At 34.5% G+C, this 14,907-nt stretch overlaps 1 protein-coding gene across 1 annotated transcript; it reads right to left on the bottom strand.

The window, feature by feature from the left end:
* Positions 1-596: 596 nt before the first annotated feature.
* On the bottom strand, positions 597-4,708 carry LOC128221483 (deoxyuridine 5'-triphosphate nucleotidohydrolase-like). The gene is made up of 7 exons (XM_052930089.1): positions 4,670-4,708; positions 3,972-4,111; positions 3,581-3,672; positions 2,670-2,714; positions 1,928-2,002; positions 1,602-1,672; positions 597-674 (listed from the first exon to the last, which is right to left on the bottom strand). Exons 1-7 carry the CDS (start codon positions 4,706-4,708, stop codon positions 597-599), a joined length of 540 nt encoding a protein of 179 aa, XP_052786049.1.
* Between the last annotated feature and the right edge of the window lie 10,199 nt (positions 4,709-14,907).

A 14,907-nucleotide genomic window follows, 5' to 3' on the forward strand; every position in this document is an offset into this window, starting at 1 on the left:
ATCACTTCAAACCTTTTTGCTATCACCGCTTAAAACATAACAAACAGAGAGCTTAGCGGATGACATACATTACTTCCATTTTTATGTGGAATTACTTCTGTCGTCGACCCAGCCCTCGAATTTTAACAAAATCATCAACAGCATTGATGACTACTAACATCTATTTCACCATTCAGAGGCCTTACATATCAGTGACTTGAACACTTTTACACAATCTTAACATTACTAAACTTTTATGAATGAGTAGGTTACAAAAGTTGGTCCCAAAATCCCATTTTGGCTTCTGTTATAAAGACTATAAATCTCATGAAAGATTATTAAAAAAAAAACACTATTCGTGTCTTGTTTACCAAGCGCCAATGACAGACGTATTAAAATATGAATCATTCAAAGAGCATCACTCGAAGGTTAATCTTGTTATAAAAATTGAAATAAATATAAATATATATTATATATAAGCCCCTGAATTTTAACATAACGCATTCTTAATTTCACCAGTCCATTCACAATCCACACATGATTCCTGGCTTTCTCCTGTTAAATTCACACTTAAGGTTGGATTGAAGATATCCTCAAATGAACATCTACCAGAAGTTTTAATCACTGCAGTCGAGGTCCCTAGTCTTTCCGGTTGAGCCAAAACTACCATCGCCTCTCTCAGTGTCGTCCAAACTCTGTCAAAAAACAACAATGGCTTAAGATACAATCACTCAAACACAGGGAATATCATGTTTATCAGGCCTAAAAAAGTAAAATTGTTCAAGGTAACAACCCCAAAGTTACTAGGTTGGGTAGGTAGGGATTTTTCTTTCAAATATGCTTTTATGTTAAAGATCATTTTCTTGCAAATAGAAACAAATCTCTTAAAAATGTCACTCATATATTGCTGTTGACATGGAGCTTTATTCTGTGAAAATATATTTACAGTTTATGTTTAAAACAAAAAAAACGCTGCAATGCGACGAAACCAGGTTTTCAATGATTGACAGAAGAACTTCAGTCTGTGTCTGTTTTTTAGTAACAGTGACCTTGACCTTAGGCACACCAAACGCAATCCCGTGAAAGGTCTCTATGAACTCTTCCTATATACCAAGTTGGGTCAAGATATGTCATGTCAACCCTAACTAAAGTTATTCAGTTTCAACCATTTTTCTATTTTAAGTAAAGGTGACCTTGACCCTAGGGCCCCCAAACGCAAATCCATGAAAGGCCTCCATAAACTCTAACTTTATACCAAGTTGAGTTAGGTCGAGATATGTCAACCCTAACTTAAGTTATTTAGTTTCATAGGTGAGTTTGACGCCGCCCAGCTGCCCGCCTATAACGTTCGTCATTCTAATAACCAGGTTTCACTATGTGAAAACCTCGTTAAAAACTATTTATGGTGAGAAGACAGACAAAATCCCCCCACTCATTTTTGTATAGGCGGACATTTTCCCGCCCCCCCCCCCCATCATTTTTTTCAACGCGGACATAATCCCTACCATCATTTTAACAAGGCGGACATAATACCTTTGTTTTAAACTATAAATTATACCGCAAAGTAGTATAGCCCTCCTTATTCTTCGAATAGTCAAGCAAAAAATTGCAGAAGTAGTTACCTTTTCTTCCACGAGATCTGGCAGGAAGATTCTCTCACATATCAGTTGAGCAATACGGTCCCCGGCCTTCACTAAAAATAAATGACAGCTGAGTAAGAAGAGCTTACTGGCAAGTTGTCACAATTTTGACATTATAAGGAATTAATTATATATATATCAAATGAATACTCTTGGGAACAAAGTTTAAGTTTTAGCATTTGGAATGGGGCCAAACTTATGCAACAAACTGGTCAGAAAAAACCCCCTAAAAGACAATTTCTACATGGACCTTCGATTACAAAGTTGAAACACTATTCCCCCACCACAACCCCCTTACAGCAGCTCACCTTCAAACTCGTTATCTCCAAAGTTGAACATGACGACGCCAACATTGCCTCTGTAGTCCTGGTCAATCACACCCGCTGAAACAAATACACACTTATATTGGTACCAGCGTTTTTTCCACTTTCAAGGGAATGATTGCAGTGCCCGGGGAAAATAGCATTGTTTGGGTACCGGTAAAAAGGGGGATTATACTAACATGATTCATATAATGTTCAACCTGTTTTCAAACCCTTTATTCAACAAACTTATCAGCAGATGTATAAATGGTACTTTATTGCTACATAGGCTAATGTTTCGAGGTCAATGCTCCTCCAAAAAATAAAATATAAATGTGCTCGTTAAAGCTTAAACAAAGTTAAATGCAGTATGTAGCATTACAGATGACTAGTTTAAAGACTGTTTGTTTATGTAAAATAAATTTATCAAATTCCCAAGGCAGGTAGAACTGATGAATAGAAAATCTGAAAGCTGAAAATTGGAATCGAATACCAGTGTTTCATGCCCAAAGCAAAAGTGAACAGGCTTAGGAGTTTAGAATCATGTTGAAAGTGTTTTAAAAAAAGTTCAAGGTATTTCAACCTTAAATGTAAACAACATTTCTTTTTGTAAATGTCAAGCCATATGTCAACTCTTCAGCAAACTGATATTAATGTCCTCTATATTGATTTCAGGATTACTTCCGATCTGTTCATCTATAACACGTACTAGTATACACTTTGGTAATAATTCAAAGACCACTGTTACCGCCGACATCAATAAAATGATCGCGTGCCAAACCAGATCGTGGGGCTGAAAAAGATAAAGTAGAACGTGAACTTTTTAAAAAGAAAACGTATGTTGACTGTTCAGACATATTATAAAACGACTGTCCATTAAATTTGGAAACAAACTGACTAAAACTGTTAGGGGTTTGGTCTGTCTCACTGAAAGGTTTCAAGTTTTGAAGGTGTGAAGATGTAATGTTTACACCACTTAGGTGAGCATAATTTTATTTTTATTTTTGCTGGTCAAATTGAACTTTCAGCTGAGTGTAGATGTCGGGATGAGTAACAAACAACTCACATCACGCAATGTTATCCTCCCTTTTCAGTACTTTAGCTAGTCACCACAGTGAATCACTCAATGATTTTAAAACGCTAAAAACACAATATCTGAATGTTTGCTATAAGCATCAAGAGGTAAATTACATTTTGAAATGTTCCAAACTCCAATCTTATATTTTGAAACATGCTATGCGATAACTAAAAAACCAGCACAGGTACGGTCCGAGAAATACATATTGCTATAAATTTGACCACTTATAATTTTAATTAGCGAGTCAGTGCAGGACTGTCAAAAACTAGGTGGTATCTTAATTTCATTCGGACTCTTAAAATTTCAGAGGTCGTGGCATAATTGACCAACACTTTTTCTAATTTTTGCCATGTCTGATTCAAATGAAAACGTAGCATGTGAATTATAAATCCCGACACATTTTTTTAATCTTCGTTAGTAAGGAAATGGAATCCTGGTCAACATCCCTGGCAGCAATAAAACACTCGAAGCGCATATTGAAAATTTATTTTTGGAGGGGCCAACTTTTTAATGCAATAATGTAGGCTTGTGATTTAAATGGCTGTGCTCATAATATTAAGCTGACTTTCAATATTACGTACCAACTCGTCCATAGCAACCATCGGGTAGGGTGATTTGTATGTCTGTATTCACGAGAGCCTTACCCTTCGCTGGGATAATCATGTCGTAGGCACTGAAATAATATTAACATGGGTGAAAGTTGCAAATTTTCAAAATATCGCAAGTTACAGTAACCACATCATATTCTTACTAAAAATTGATATATATATAAAAAAAAAAAAAAAAAAAAAAAAAAAAATACGGGCGGGGGGAAGGTGTGTCAAAACAACGCAACCTACCCTGTGCACACAATTTTCATGCAATCACTCCGTTCAGAAGTCTAAAATTTGTAATAGCAGTTCAAATCGTGACACCGTTCAAGTTTATATACTAAAACAGCTTTTAATCCATAATGTCAATTGAAAAACAAACCTATATAAATCGAATCCTGCCGCCAACTTCGACCCGCGAGTGGGAATCAATGCTTTCTCGGTTAATTTTGCAAACTTCAGTGTAATTCTGTTCGCCATGGGGCAAGGTTTCTTTGCTAAAGGTTCGGCGACCTCTTCAAACTGTGTTTCAGCTTCAACGGCATTGTTTTAAGACAATTACTGACGAAAATATGTTTTTCTACTTCCCTCCCCGGACGAGTTGTTAAATTTGGTGGGAATTATCGATAGCTAAATACCAGGCTGGTGTTAAAATCCGGTACCCGGTATCGATATTGCGTAAAACTGTTTAAAATACCGAAATATATTGATATCGGGTTTTCGTCACCGTCGGTAACGAGTTATATAATATTCACTTAAGAAATCCTGGTATCAACAGACCCGGTTTCAAGTACAGGACTTTGAATATGTTGAAAAAAGAATAATGAGTTTTATTTAATAAAAAAAGATTATATATATTTTTTTTTAAGAAATTGAATTATGTTTTTTGTTGTTGTTGTTTTTGATCTCCGAAAGAATAGTAACGGCTTTATAACATAACCAGAAGTCTATAAAACAAACCAGGTAAACAAAACAAACAAATATACATACAACATTAGAGATCTTAATCCGATAATCTTACCTCCAATAGGCAATAAATAGCGGGTCATGTCATACCGAGATTTGTCATCTCGAAAATACCGGGTACCGGTTTTTAGCCATTCGGAACTCCTCGGCCATTTTTTTCAAAAACAGCCTTTGTTTTTGAAAAAATGGCCGAGGAGCTCCGAATGGTTTTTAGCACCACCTTAAATATCATTTGACAATACGTTAGCAAATCGAACGGTTTGTGAACACATTGTGGTCAGTGGAAGGTTAATGTAGGTAAATTGTAAGGAAATGTTTATCTATAAATTGAGTAAAAAATATATATCGATTAAAAGGTTGTACAGATGAAAAATATTTTTAAAGCAGAAGAGTAGATAGAACATTAATTAATACCAAGAAAATATTGATCTTCATTTTTTTTAATGGTCATAACAAAAAGCGGGCATAATTAGACTCTATTTGTTTTTATCCAGGATAGGGGAGGGGTGCACGTCGGTGTGGAACGGCATCAGCTGGTGGAGGGTGGTAGCCTCTTGGCTGGCATGTGGCTGGCTGTTTGACATGCAACATGAGGCGGGGGTCCAAAATATATGGCTTGACAGAGAATATTATCATCTGCCGCTTGGTCAACCGACCAACCCCAGCCTGTAAATCAGGTCATGTCAATTACATGGGACACCCTTCTTCACATTCAATTCACATTGATAATGCTTCTTTCTGCTTATAAAAGTATATATTAAACAGATATAAACTAGTTTAGTTATTATCTCATACAGTTTTATTATTAATAGTAAAGCAAATTCATGACATTCCCTCATGTTTTCTTGTCTTCTTTTCAACAGCAACTTCTCCTCCTCGAAATCAACATCTTCCACTGTATTTCTTCGCCTGGCAGGGGCAGGAGGACAGCTTTCCCCTTCCTGTTCCCTCGACTTGCACCCCTCCCCTTCGACACTGGGGCCTGGGGCTCATAAATAAAAATTAAAGATGCACTATTACTGACAAATAAGATTTACCACAATTAATAATAATTGTTTGAATATTCCAAAAAGGATGAATACATGTCAAAAACATTGTTCCTGATAAAGGATAACGAGATTAGTTTGACAGAAATAATCATAAAACACGGTATTTCTACGTTATGGGACTATAGTAAACTACAGGAAATCTTTTAACATTCACCAACCATTTAATATTTTTGCGCTTTCTGCTATTAAATACAGGGTAACAATCTTGTTTTTAGTAATTAATTTTTTCTATAAATACATTATTTAGTAACTAGTTATAGGTTTATCAGTCAAAATTGATGTATTTCATATATGTGTATTCATTGATTTTGAATATGAGTTTCACTTTAAGAGAAGTTTGCATGTCAGTTTTTTATCATCACTAATTGACTTTGGTCAGCAGACTTCGTTTAATATGGTTTTCATTTTCCCTATGAAAATAGCATGCAAATTGCAAAAAAATAACAAAATATATAAGGATGTAAAATCCTTTCCAACCAGTTTTGTAAGAGTCACCAAAAAGTCGATGAGTTTCCTTCCCTGATAAAAGTCACTTTTTAAACCCTTAACTTAACTAAAACCACTTTTGTGTAACCAGGCCAACAAATGATACTGTGATATTCAATTGCATTGATATGATACTGATAAATTGATTATAAAATATTAGGTTGCTTAGAGCCAACTGTCTTGTTCAACTGAGCCAGTAAGAGCGCTGTTTTAGTGTTCCAGCCATTATTGGTTTGAATCAACAGTGGGTACACCCTACATATAATATCTACATGCAAGTGTGGACTGATTTTTTGTGTTTTTGTTTTTGTTTATAATGCCATGTTTAAACATTTAGCTACTGTACCATTTTCCCAAGGGTGGCCACTTAATATAGGTTTGACTGTTATTATTCTGAAACCATGTACAGTTTTTGGACCAGGGCACTTGTGGTCTAGTTCATAGCCATCATAAACACGCTATTTGCATTCTCAAGCCGCATCTGGGGGTACACTTACGTACTGTATTCATACGTTGTATTTTGATTGGATTGCGGTTAGCAAATTTGAATAATCAAAGTAGTACCAGAACTGATTACAATGAAAACATCCAATAAAAATAGTTCTCCTAACAATTCAACCTAACTGTATGTTCTTTTAATGAAGCACAATAAATTCATGCGTAGCGAGTGAGTTAATCGGGTTAACTACATGAATGTTCTTGCATACGGTCAGATTATATGCAATAAGAATATGAACATATTGGAAAAGTACGCATCGAATTTTTCCGTTCAATGCTCTGTATTGATAGACTGGAACCCTCTTTCTCTTTTTTCCGAAATGAAACCAGTATCAGCTAACCGAGGTGCCCGTCGCGCATTCGAAATGTTTTGTAAATTCATACGTAAAGCGAACAAAGCGTGCAGTCTAAGCAACTCTATTGAATATAAACCAATATTAAAACAATATAAGTAAAACACGTGCTGGTGAAATCATGACTTCTGAATCTCATAAGTCTAAGGTCTAAACATCATTTTGCTAGGAACGAGGAAAGTTGGTTTAAAGAAAGTATTTTTATCCTTTCTATAGAATGTTGGTATTCCGAAGTCGGTCCCTCTTCTTTTTTTCGACATTATTTGCATGTTTCCGAGATATTTTCTTTTCGATACAAAGTTTTTCTAACTAATCATCGCATGGCACTTAGCACTTTTTAAATACAACATGATTGTTGGTATTTATTGTTCAAATAAAATTAATGTTAACTAAAAACCATATGCCGCGTACCTGTATAACTTTATATTTTTGAGGAAACGTTAATAAGAGTACCAGTCTACTTATTGACCTCAAAAACTCTGATCAGAGCGGCTGAATGATTCAGACATGTATGTTATCACTACTTCCGGATGATGTGAATTATTTAGTGTTTTATTGAGGAAGTTTATTAATAAAGCCGACATTGAATGATTACCACCATCAAACGAATTTATTTTCATTTTACCGTGGGTAGCATTTTTAATTTGACACGTAAATTTTCAAGCAATATAAGTTCGTTTGAAAAAATCATGTGATTTCAATTTTGCAAAATGGAAATAAAAATATCGAATATGCGCATACTTATTTATGAAGTTTCATTCTAAATGAAGCCAAATGTATGAATATGTGCACAGCATCTGTGAATAAGATGATTGTTTACCTATGTGCATAGAAAAGTCTTGGAGCCACTCTCAGTGTAAGTACATACTTACTTTATACATTTTGTTCAATGATATGGTGATAAGCCATCGCCATTGATAAAACAATCTTGCATGCTCAATTTTGATTTCCTCTCTTTTAATGCACCAGTCTATTGTTAGGTACCACGGCCCCCTCGGGGATATACCGGGGAAAAGGGCTGTGTTTTTACCTTTCAGGTGTCCTCGTACCTAAAGAACTTCAGCAAACACATTATATATTACCTTTTTGGACGTGTTGTAAACATCAAAAAATAAATATCAACATTAAAGTTATGGAAACCAGGACTAGTATCCTCGCAATCCCGGGTGAATGTGGTGGTTTTGTCTTCCCACAAAATATATCAGGGAATTGCTCTTACATTCGACCCCCGAGGTGCGGGGACGTTGTTCACGGGATTTTACCACCAGTTCGTTCTCGCAGGGCAGGGATTTTACCTGGGATTGGCTGGACCGAAAGTCAAAGTACCTGCTATTCCATTGGGGGGGGGGTTACAATTGACTATTTGCATACTTTACAAGTTCTTTTTCTGAAGTCGCTTTGTGCTCACTTTTTGTTTTCTAGCCAAGAATGAAAATCAAAAATCAGAGATACAGTATGGTGATGCATTGTTGTTGATAGATCAATATGAATTTGTGAAATATTTGAGGGAAAGGTATTTGATTAAATAATTTACAAGTGTAAATTTTAAGTTTTATTAAACAATGCAGTGCCGAATATTGTGGAGATAGAATTGAATTTGTATTAATTAATCAACTGACTTGTGGCGTTTAGGGAACAAAATTAAAATCAAAATATTCAATATAGTTCCCTTATCACCCAATGTTGTGGAATATGGAAGTAATGAAGATTTAACCTCACATCAGTCTTTCTCAAATGCTGTCCAGGCTTTTTTATGCTTAAGAATAACTAACCTCGCGATGTCAGTCCAGAAATCATCTTGGCATGAGATTTGATCACTGTGGATCATTATGCAACAGTCAATTGTAACCACGGCTCCCACATCCGCGGGTATACCGGGGATAGCCGGCGAAATGGGCCATGTTTTTACCTTTCAGGTGGCCCCGCAGTGCCGGGTCTTCCCGGAAAATACAGTGTGGATTGGGCTTAACCTAATGTCCCTTGGATGTGGGGGGCATTTGGTGGGGGACTTTACCATCAGATTATCTTCGCAGGGAGGGGATTTTAGCTGGGGTTGGCTGGACCGAAAGTAAAAGTCCCCGCTATTTCGGGACCGGGGGGGGGGGGTGGTGGTAACAATTGACTGATGCATTAGCTTGTGTATTCAGATAAAGTTAAGAATATATATTTATTTATATAAGTTATACTTTGCAATCTAAATCAAAGATTAGAAAAAGGTATCCTGTATCAATAAATGCAAATATACATAATAAATGACTGTGCAAATCGTTATGTATTATCCAAATATGAGTACCTTGCAGGGTGAATGTTATTTGTAAAATTATACTAAGTGAGCTATCAACATTACCCTTCCAATCGCATACACAATGCAGTTTGAAACCTGGATAATTAAAACAAATCTTGGTTGTAGACCATTATTATACTAAGTGAGCTTTCAAGATTACCTTTCCAATCGCATACACAATGCAGTTTGAAACCTGTATAATTACAACAAATCTTGGTTGTAGACCATTACTATTAAATATTTGATAAGTCACAGACATTATAAGGTTCAGTTTAAAGGGGCTGTACTCAGTTAATGATGAAAAAGCAAAAATTTAAAGAAAATTGTAGAAAATTGACATAAACTTGGTATCTATGTGTACAATTAATGCATTGAAACTTACTAACTGATGATCCCCATAGTATACAAATGATTTATTAATAGCAGTTATTTCGTGTTTTTCCATTAAAATGTTTTTACTAGTTATGTCTACCGAGTAGAAATCATTCCTAATGCGTGATCTGCCGTTGATGTTATTATATGATATTAGCGAGTTAGGTATACATCTTGAAAATTCCACCCAGTAAAAGTAAATCTTCATAGCATAGTAGATACGACACTTCACTGCATTTTTTTTCATTTTGGTATTTTATTTACAATAACGATATCAAAGAGTAAAATAGTTTATTAAAAAAGTGTCCTTAGATTCGTTACAGGAAAAAACAAACTTTTTGGTGCCTATCTGATGTGCAGTCCCTTTCATAAACAACAAGTGAAGCCAATGCTGTATTAATTTGAGAAAAACAAAAAGAAGACAGCACAAAGTTCAAAAAGTGTGACTAATATGAGAATACCTTACATAATTTATAAATTTTCATGCGACTCAGACAATTGTAATGCTAGAAATCACAAAAAAATCATTCCCTTGAATTATTCCTGTCATTGTTTAAAGCTGCACTCTCACAGATTTACCGTTTTTACAGCTTTTTTTGTCTAAGAGAGAGCAAATTTTTGCGTTAACATTTTCAAACAATGATATCAGATTGCTTACAAACAATCAGCTCGTAGTTTTTCATATTTCCGTTCGAAAATTAATGTTTTATGGCTTAAACCGTTACTAATAGTTTAAGAATAATGCTTAAAGCATCATTTTTTTTAACTTTTATATAAAAATCTGCCATCTAAATTTTGGTCAGCAGTCTTATATAACTGGTTTCCATGGATTTTCGCAAAAATTGGCTCGTTCCAAGACAAAAATTAAAAAAGTTGTCAAAACGTTCAATGTGTGAGAGTGCAGCTTTAAACTCATAATAAAATTTCAATGCACTGCATTTGACATAATTTTAAACAGATGAAAAAATGTTATTTTTAAAAAGCACAATATATCCTTTATGTGACCTTACATCATAATGAATTTATTCAGATCATAATCAAGTGACTTTTCTTGCACTTAAATGTGAACAAGAAAGCTTGGGATTGAACACTAAATGAAACAAGAATGAAATTAAATGAATCACAAAATATCATCAAAATTATACACACAAATGTTCTTTGATATACAAAAAAAAATGAAACTTTTTAGACTTTCAAATATTTAACATTTAATAAATACGGTTATATAAAAATGATGAATACATTTGTAATTTGATATCCTACTAGATGCAACTCGGCTTCGTTCATATTTCTAAACTTTCTCTCAGTGATGAGGAATAAATTTTATTCACTGCAGTTGTTTTCTAAGTTTATGAAAATAAGAACAATTGAAACAATTCATTAACTGCTGTTGATCAGTGCAGATTGTGGGAGGCCATGGTTGATTTCAATGAACCACCAATAAGCCCTGCCAAAATTGGATACTGATTGGTCAGTCAGGTGATTTTGGTAGGCATGATTAACATGAATGTTCATTTGAACCATCATTTATGAATGTTTACAATATCATTGAATATTGAAATAACAAGCAAAAGGTTAGTTTGAATGGTGAAAGCCATGAAATATGTGAAGTATTCAAAAAGAGACCATTTTTTCAGCTTGTGTAAATAATGAGAAAATTGTTTAGTAAAATTATTTATTGTTTATCAGAAAAATGTTTAAATCTCATGTTTAGGCCTATAGTGATCATACTTGATTGCTATGTTATTGGCACTTATTGCAATATTTATGTAAAACATTAATTATTATGTTGACTTTAGTTTGAAGATAAGAACTAATGGTAAAGGTGATGTGAGAATGATCTCGTAAGTCTTTAAAACCCATTTTGGTATTGTGAATTGTTTGCTCCAGTCTTGTTCAGTTTAGCTTTTGAAGATTTTCAAAGTAACTGCAAAACAAGTCCAACTGTCTAGAAAGACTATGTCAAACCCTGACCAGATATAATTTCTTGTCTTTTCAAATAACCAACTTGGCAATGGTTTTTTCATAACATAGGATATTGGTTTTAAAGAACATGTTAGTGTTTTGTATGCGGAATGAAATATCATAAGTGGCACTAAATTGAACATAATTTATAGTTCTCATTGATATTACACATAGCCCCAAGTACATGTTGATCTAAGATTTAAGGCTTGGATGGAGTCAGGGCAAGAAGAATGAATGTTAATACATTGTACTTTCCAATGCAAGAACTGTTTGTTTATTCAAGTTAATAAAGCAATCTCCACACCAAGGAACTGCAGTATTGCTTAACCAGCTTAATTGACATTGTGAGTTGGAGGTCAAATTGCTGCAATTAAAGGCACATCTAGTTTTCAGAGTTATTAAAACTCTGATTTAGCAACCTTAATATAGTTATATGAACTACTTTTGCGAAATGAAAGCTTTTTTAGATTTACCAGGACGGGTGAAAAGTATTTGCCAAATGTACTGCAACACCTGATACCTGTTGCCTAGGAATCCAACAAATTCTTGGCACTTTAAATGTTACAGTATTATTCAATTTGGAGTGCCTGAAAAGAAAACTTCTTGATTCTACATTCAACAACTTCTTTCTGTATGACATATTGGACCAGGAGAATCATGAACCTACAACCCTTTGCATCTATTGAGATAGGGAGCTATCAGGACAGTGACAGAGGACAATACAAGAATGGCCAACTGCTGCATTTATTGAGTAGATTTTTGCAGATTCGGATTTCACAAGGCACAAGCCGAGTAAAATCAAAATCTACAAAAAACTACCAGAATCAAATATGACATTCGGCCATATCTGGATCAAAACGCAGTACTAATAACCCTTTTATTATATACATTACTGATTAGATCACTTAGAAGCCACATCTTTGCATAATAAATTTCATTTTAAGGATGCACTCATTGCTTTAATGAGGTCAATTTAATATTGCGCAACATACTTGTTATGACGTGACGTCACAAGAGTGGTATATGGCCGTATTGCACTGGAGCGGAATATGGGTTAAAGTATTTTGTGATATGTATTGCATGTGGATTGATGATGGGTATATAATAAAGAATAAAATTATGTTTGGTATTCCATTCTCACTAGCAGTGTGATGAAATGCTGACACCATGTTATGAAATTTGATGGTCAAAGTATTTAAAAGACATTTCAATATTTCATACTTTGAAAACGATATTCATCTCATCTTAGTCTACTCAACTTGCTTTGCTATGTACAAAAGTCTGCAGCAGTAATATGAATAGCATTAGACAGAAGGCAGTGCTTAGTATTCATCAACAGCACTAAGTTATCATGGTAACATGTTATATGAATTGAATACCAAGCACAAATTAAGAGGGACAAAATAATTATTCACTTTTTAAATAAAAACTACTTCCTTATAGCATTGTGTATGCAGTATGACATAGGTGTACAATGTAGATGTCTTTTACAAATATTGTTGAAAGTATGGCCCTGTGGTTTAAAGCTCCCCTGAAAAAGAGGTGACAGGTGTTCTATATAGTATATAATTACATCATTGAAAATCTTCTCTGAAACTGCAAATAACAGACCTTTGATATAAAAGGATTTGATCAAATTAAAGAAGTATGTGTGCCAACCACGTAAATTAATTTGTACAAGTCTGATTTAACGACTTTGAGAAATTCAAAAGAACTATGACTTTATCTAATTTAACGCGTTAACCCCCCCCTCCCCCCCAACGCCCCCTTTACTCTACGCACACTTAACTAGATTTTTCAAATTGTCTTTGCAGCTTGCAAGCAGTTTTGGTCTAAAGTTTAAGCTAGCTCACCAAACAGTGACCCCTTGTGATGTGAGCCGATTTGTCAATGCTTAGAACATGGTTGTCAACATTCCCCTAAATGAAGCCCTAGTCCATCAGTGCTTTCAGCACTTTGATTGGTAATAACATTGAAGTCTTGTTAAAATAACAAAAAGTGATCACTACAATCACTACAAAATTGTTATTTATTAATCATGCTTGTATTTTCCTTCGATGCTCCCGCGATGGGCTCTTCAAGATGCCTCTTTCGTAAAGGGCTTTGTGTTGACGATTCACTTGCAGGGACTGGGGACTGTAAATTATAAAAAACAAAAAACAAAAAAAAAACAATCAATAATCTTATAGTAATGTGTTTAGAGTTACAAGTCATTCGTAGCAATAGACATGGCCTGATACATCAGCGATTTTTTTCTCAAGTTTTCCGAATGGGTCTTGGTCCAGTTAAATTAGAGAAAGTCGAGTATATTACTCTGATATCTTTCAACAACAAACAAACTAATTTTGTGAACTGCTTACCTTTTTTTAAATGCAATGAAAACATATCACAATCTGTTTTGTGGCTAAAAATCAAAACAAATCAAACAGCTTGATTATGTGTTAAAAGAAAAGGAATGATTTCAAGTTTAGCATTTGAACATGCTGCTTTACTTACAAAACGCAATACAGCGAGAAGTATGAATTGGTGACTATTTCGGACATATCCGAATACTATTCACTTGGACGCTCCCGAATATTCAAGAAAGTCAACGTGTATTTTTGAAATGACAACGCAAATTCATAATTTTTATATAAACTGCATGAATACAATACAATCATACAAACACATATATACCGACGATCCTGGCGATGTGTTTTTGCGTTTACTTTCGTTTATGATGTCGTTTCGCTTTATGCCGGTTGGCCTGAATTAGTTGTTCGAACACGATCGGAAGATGGCGGGCCATTTGAAAGTAGATCATTTCAAAAGGAGGAAATACCGTCTTTTCTGCACGGTTCTTTCAAATTAAACACGGTATCCTTCATTAGAACCATTGTTTTTGATATTTATTCACCCTTTTCGAAAAATTAAAATAATTGTATAATTTGAGGTACTGCTTATTTGGGAGTAGATCCAAGAGTGCATCTTAAATGTCCAATCCTGAGTAACTGGTAAGTAAGGTATATGAAAAAGCACTGTGGGTGAAACTGAAGAAAAAATATTTTAAATATCTTTTTCTGACTACATGTGTATGTCATTTTCCTCTGGTGGCATGGAAGGGGTTACATGTTGCCATCAACTTATATGATTGTATTAAAGGGACTAGACACCAAATAATACCAATGCAAGAAAAAAAATGTCAAAAAAAATAATATTTGTTTACATCGCATTGAATCATTCTTACTGATGTGCCACATCGTTTACAACACATGTATCGCAGTCTTATCGTGTTTTTTTTCTGATTCGAAATTTATTCGGGTTGTCTACCACGTAAATCCCAGTAAATTTAAAAATAGCGTCGGT

The sequence above is a fragment of the Mya arenaria genome, chromosome 16 (genome assembly GCF_026914265.1).
Source record: "Mya arenaria isolate MELC-2E11 chromosome 16, ASM2691426v1".
NCBI classification, from domain to species: Eukaryota; Metazoa; Mollusca; class Bivalvia; order Myida; family Myidae; genus Mya; species Mya arenaria.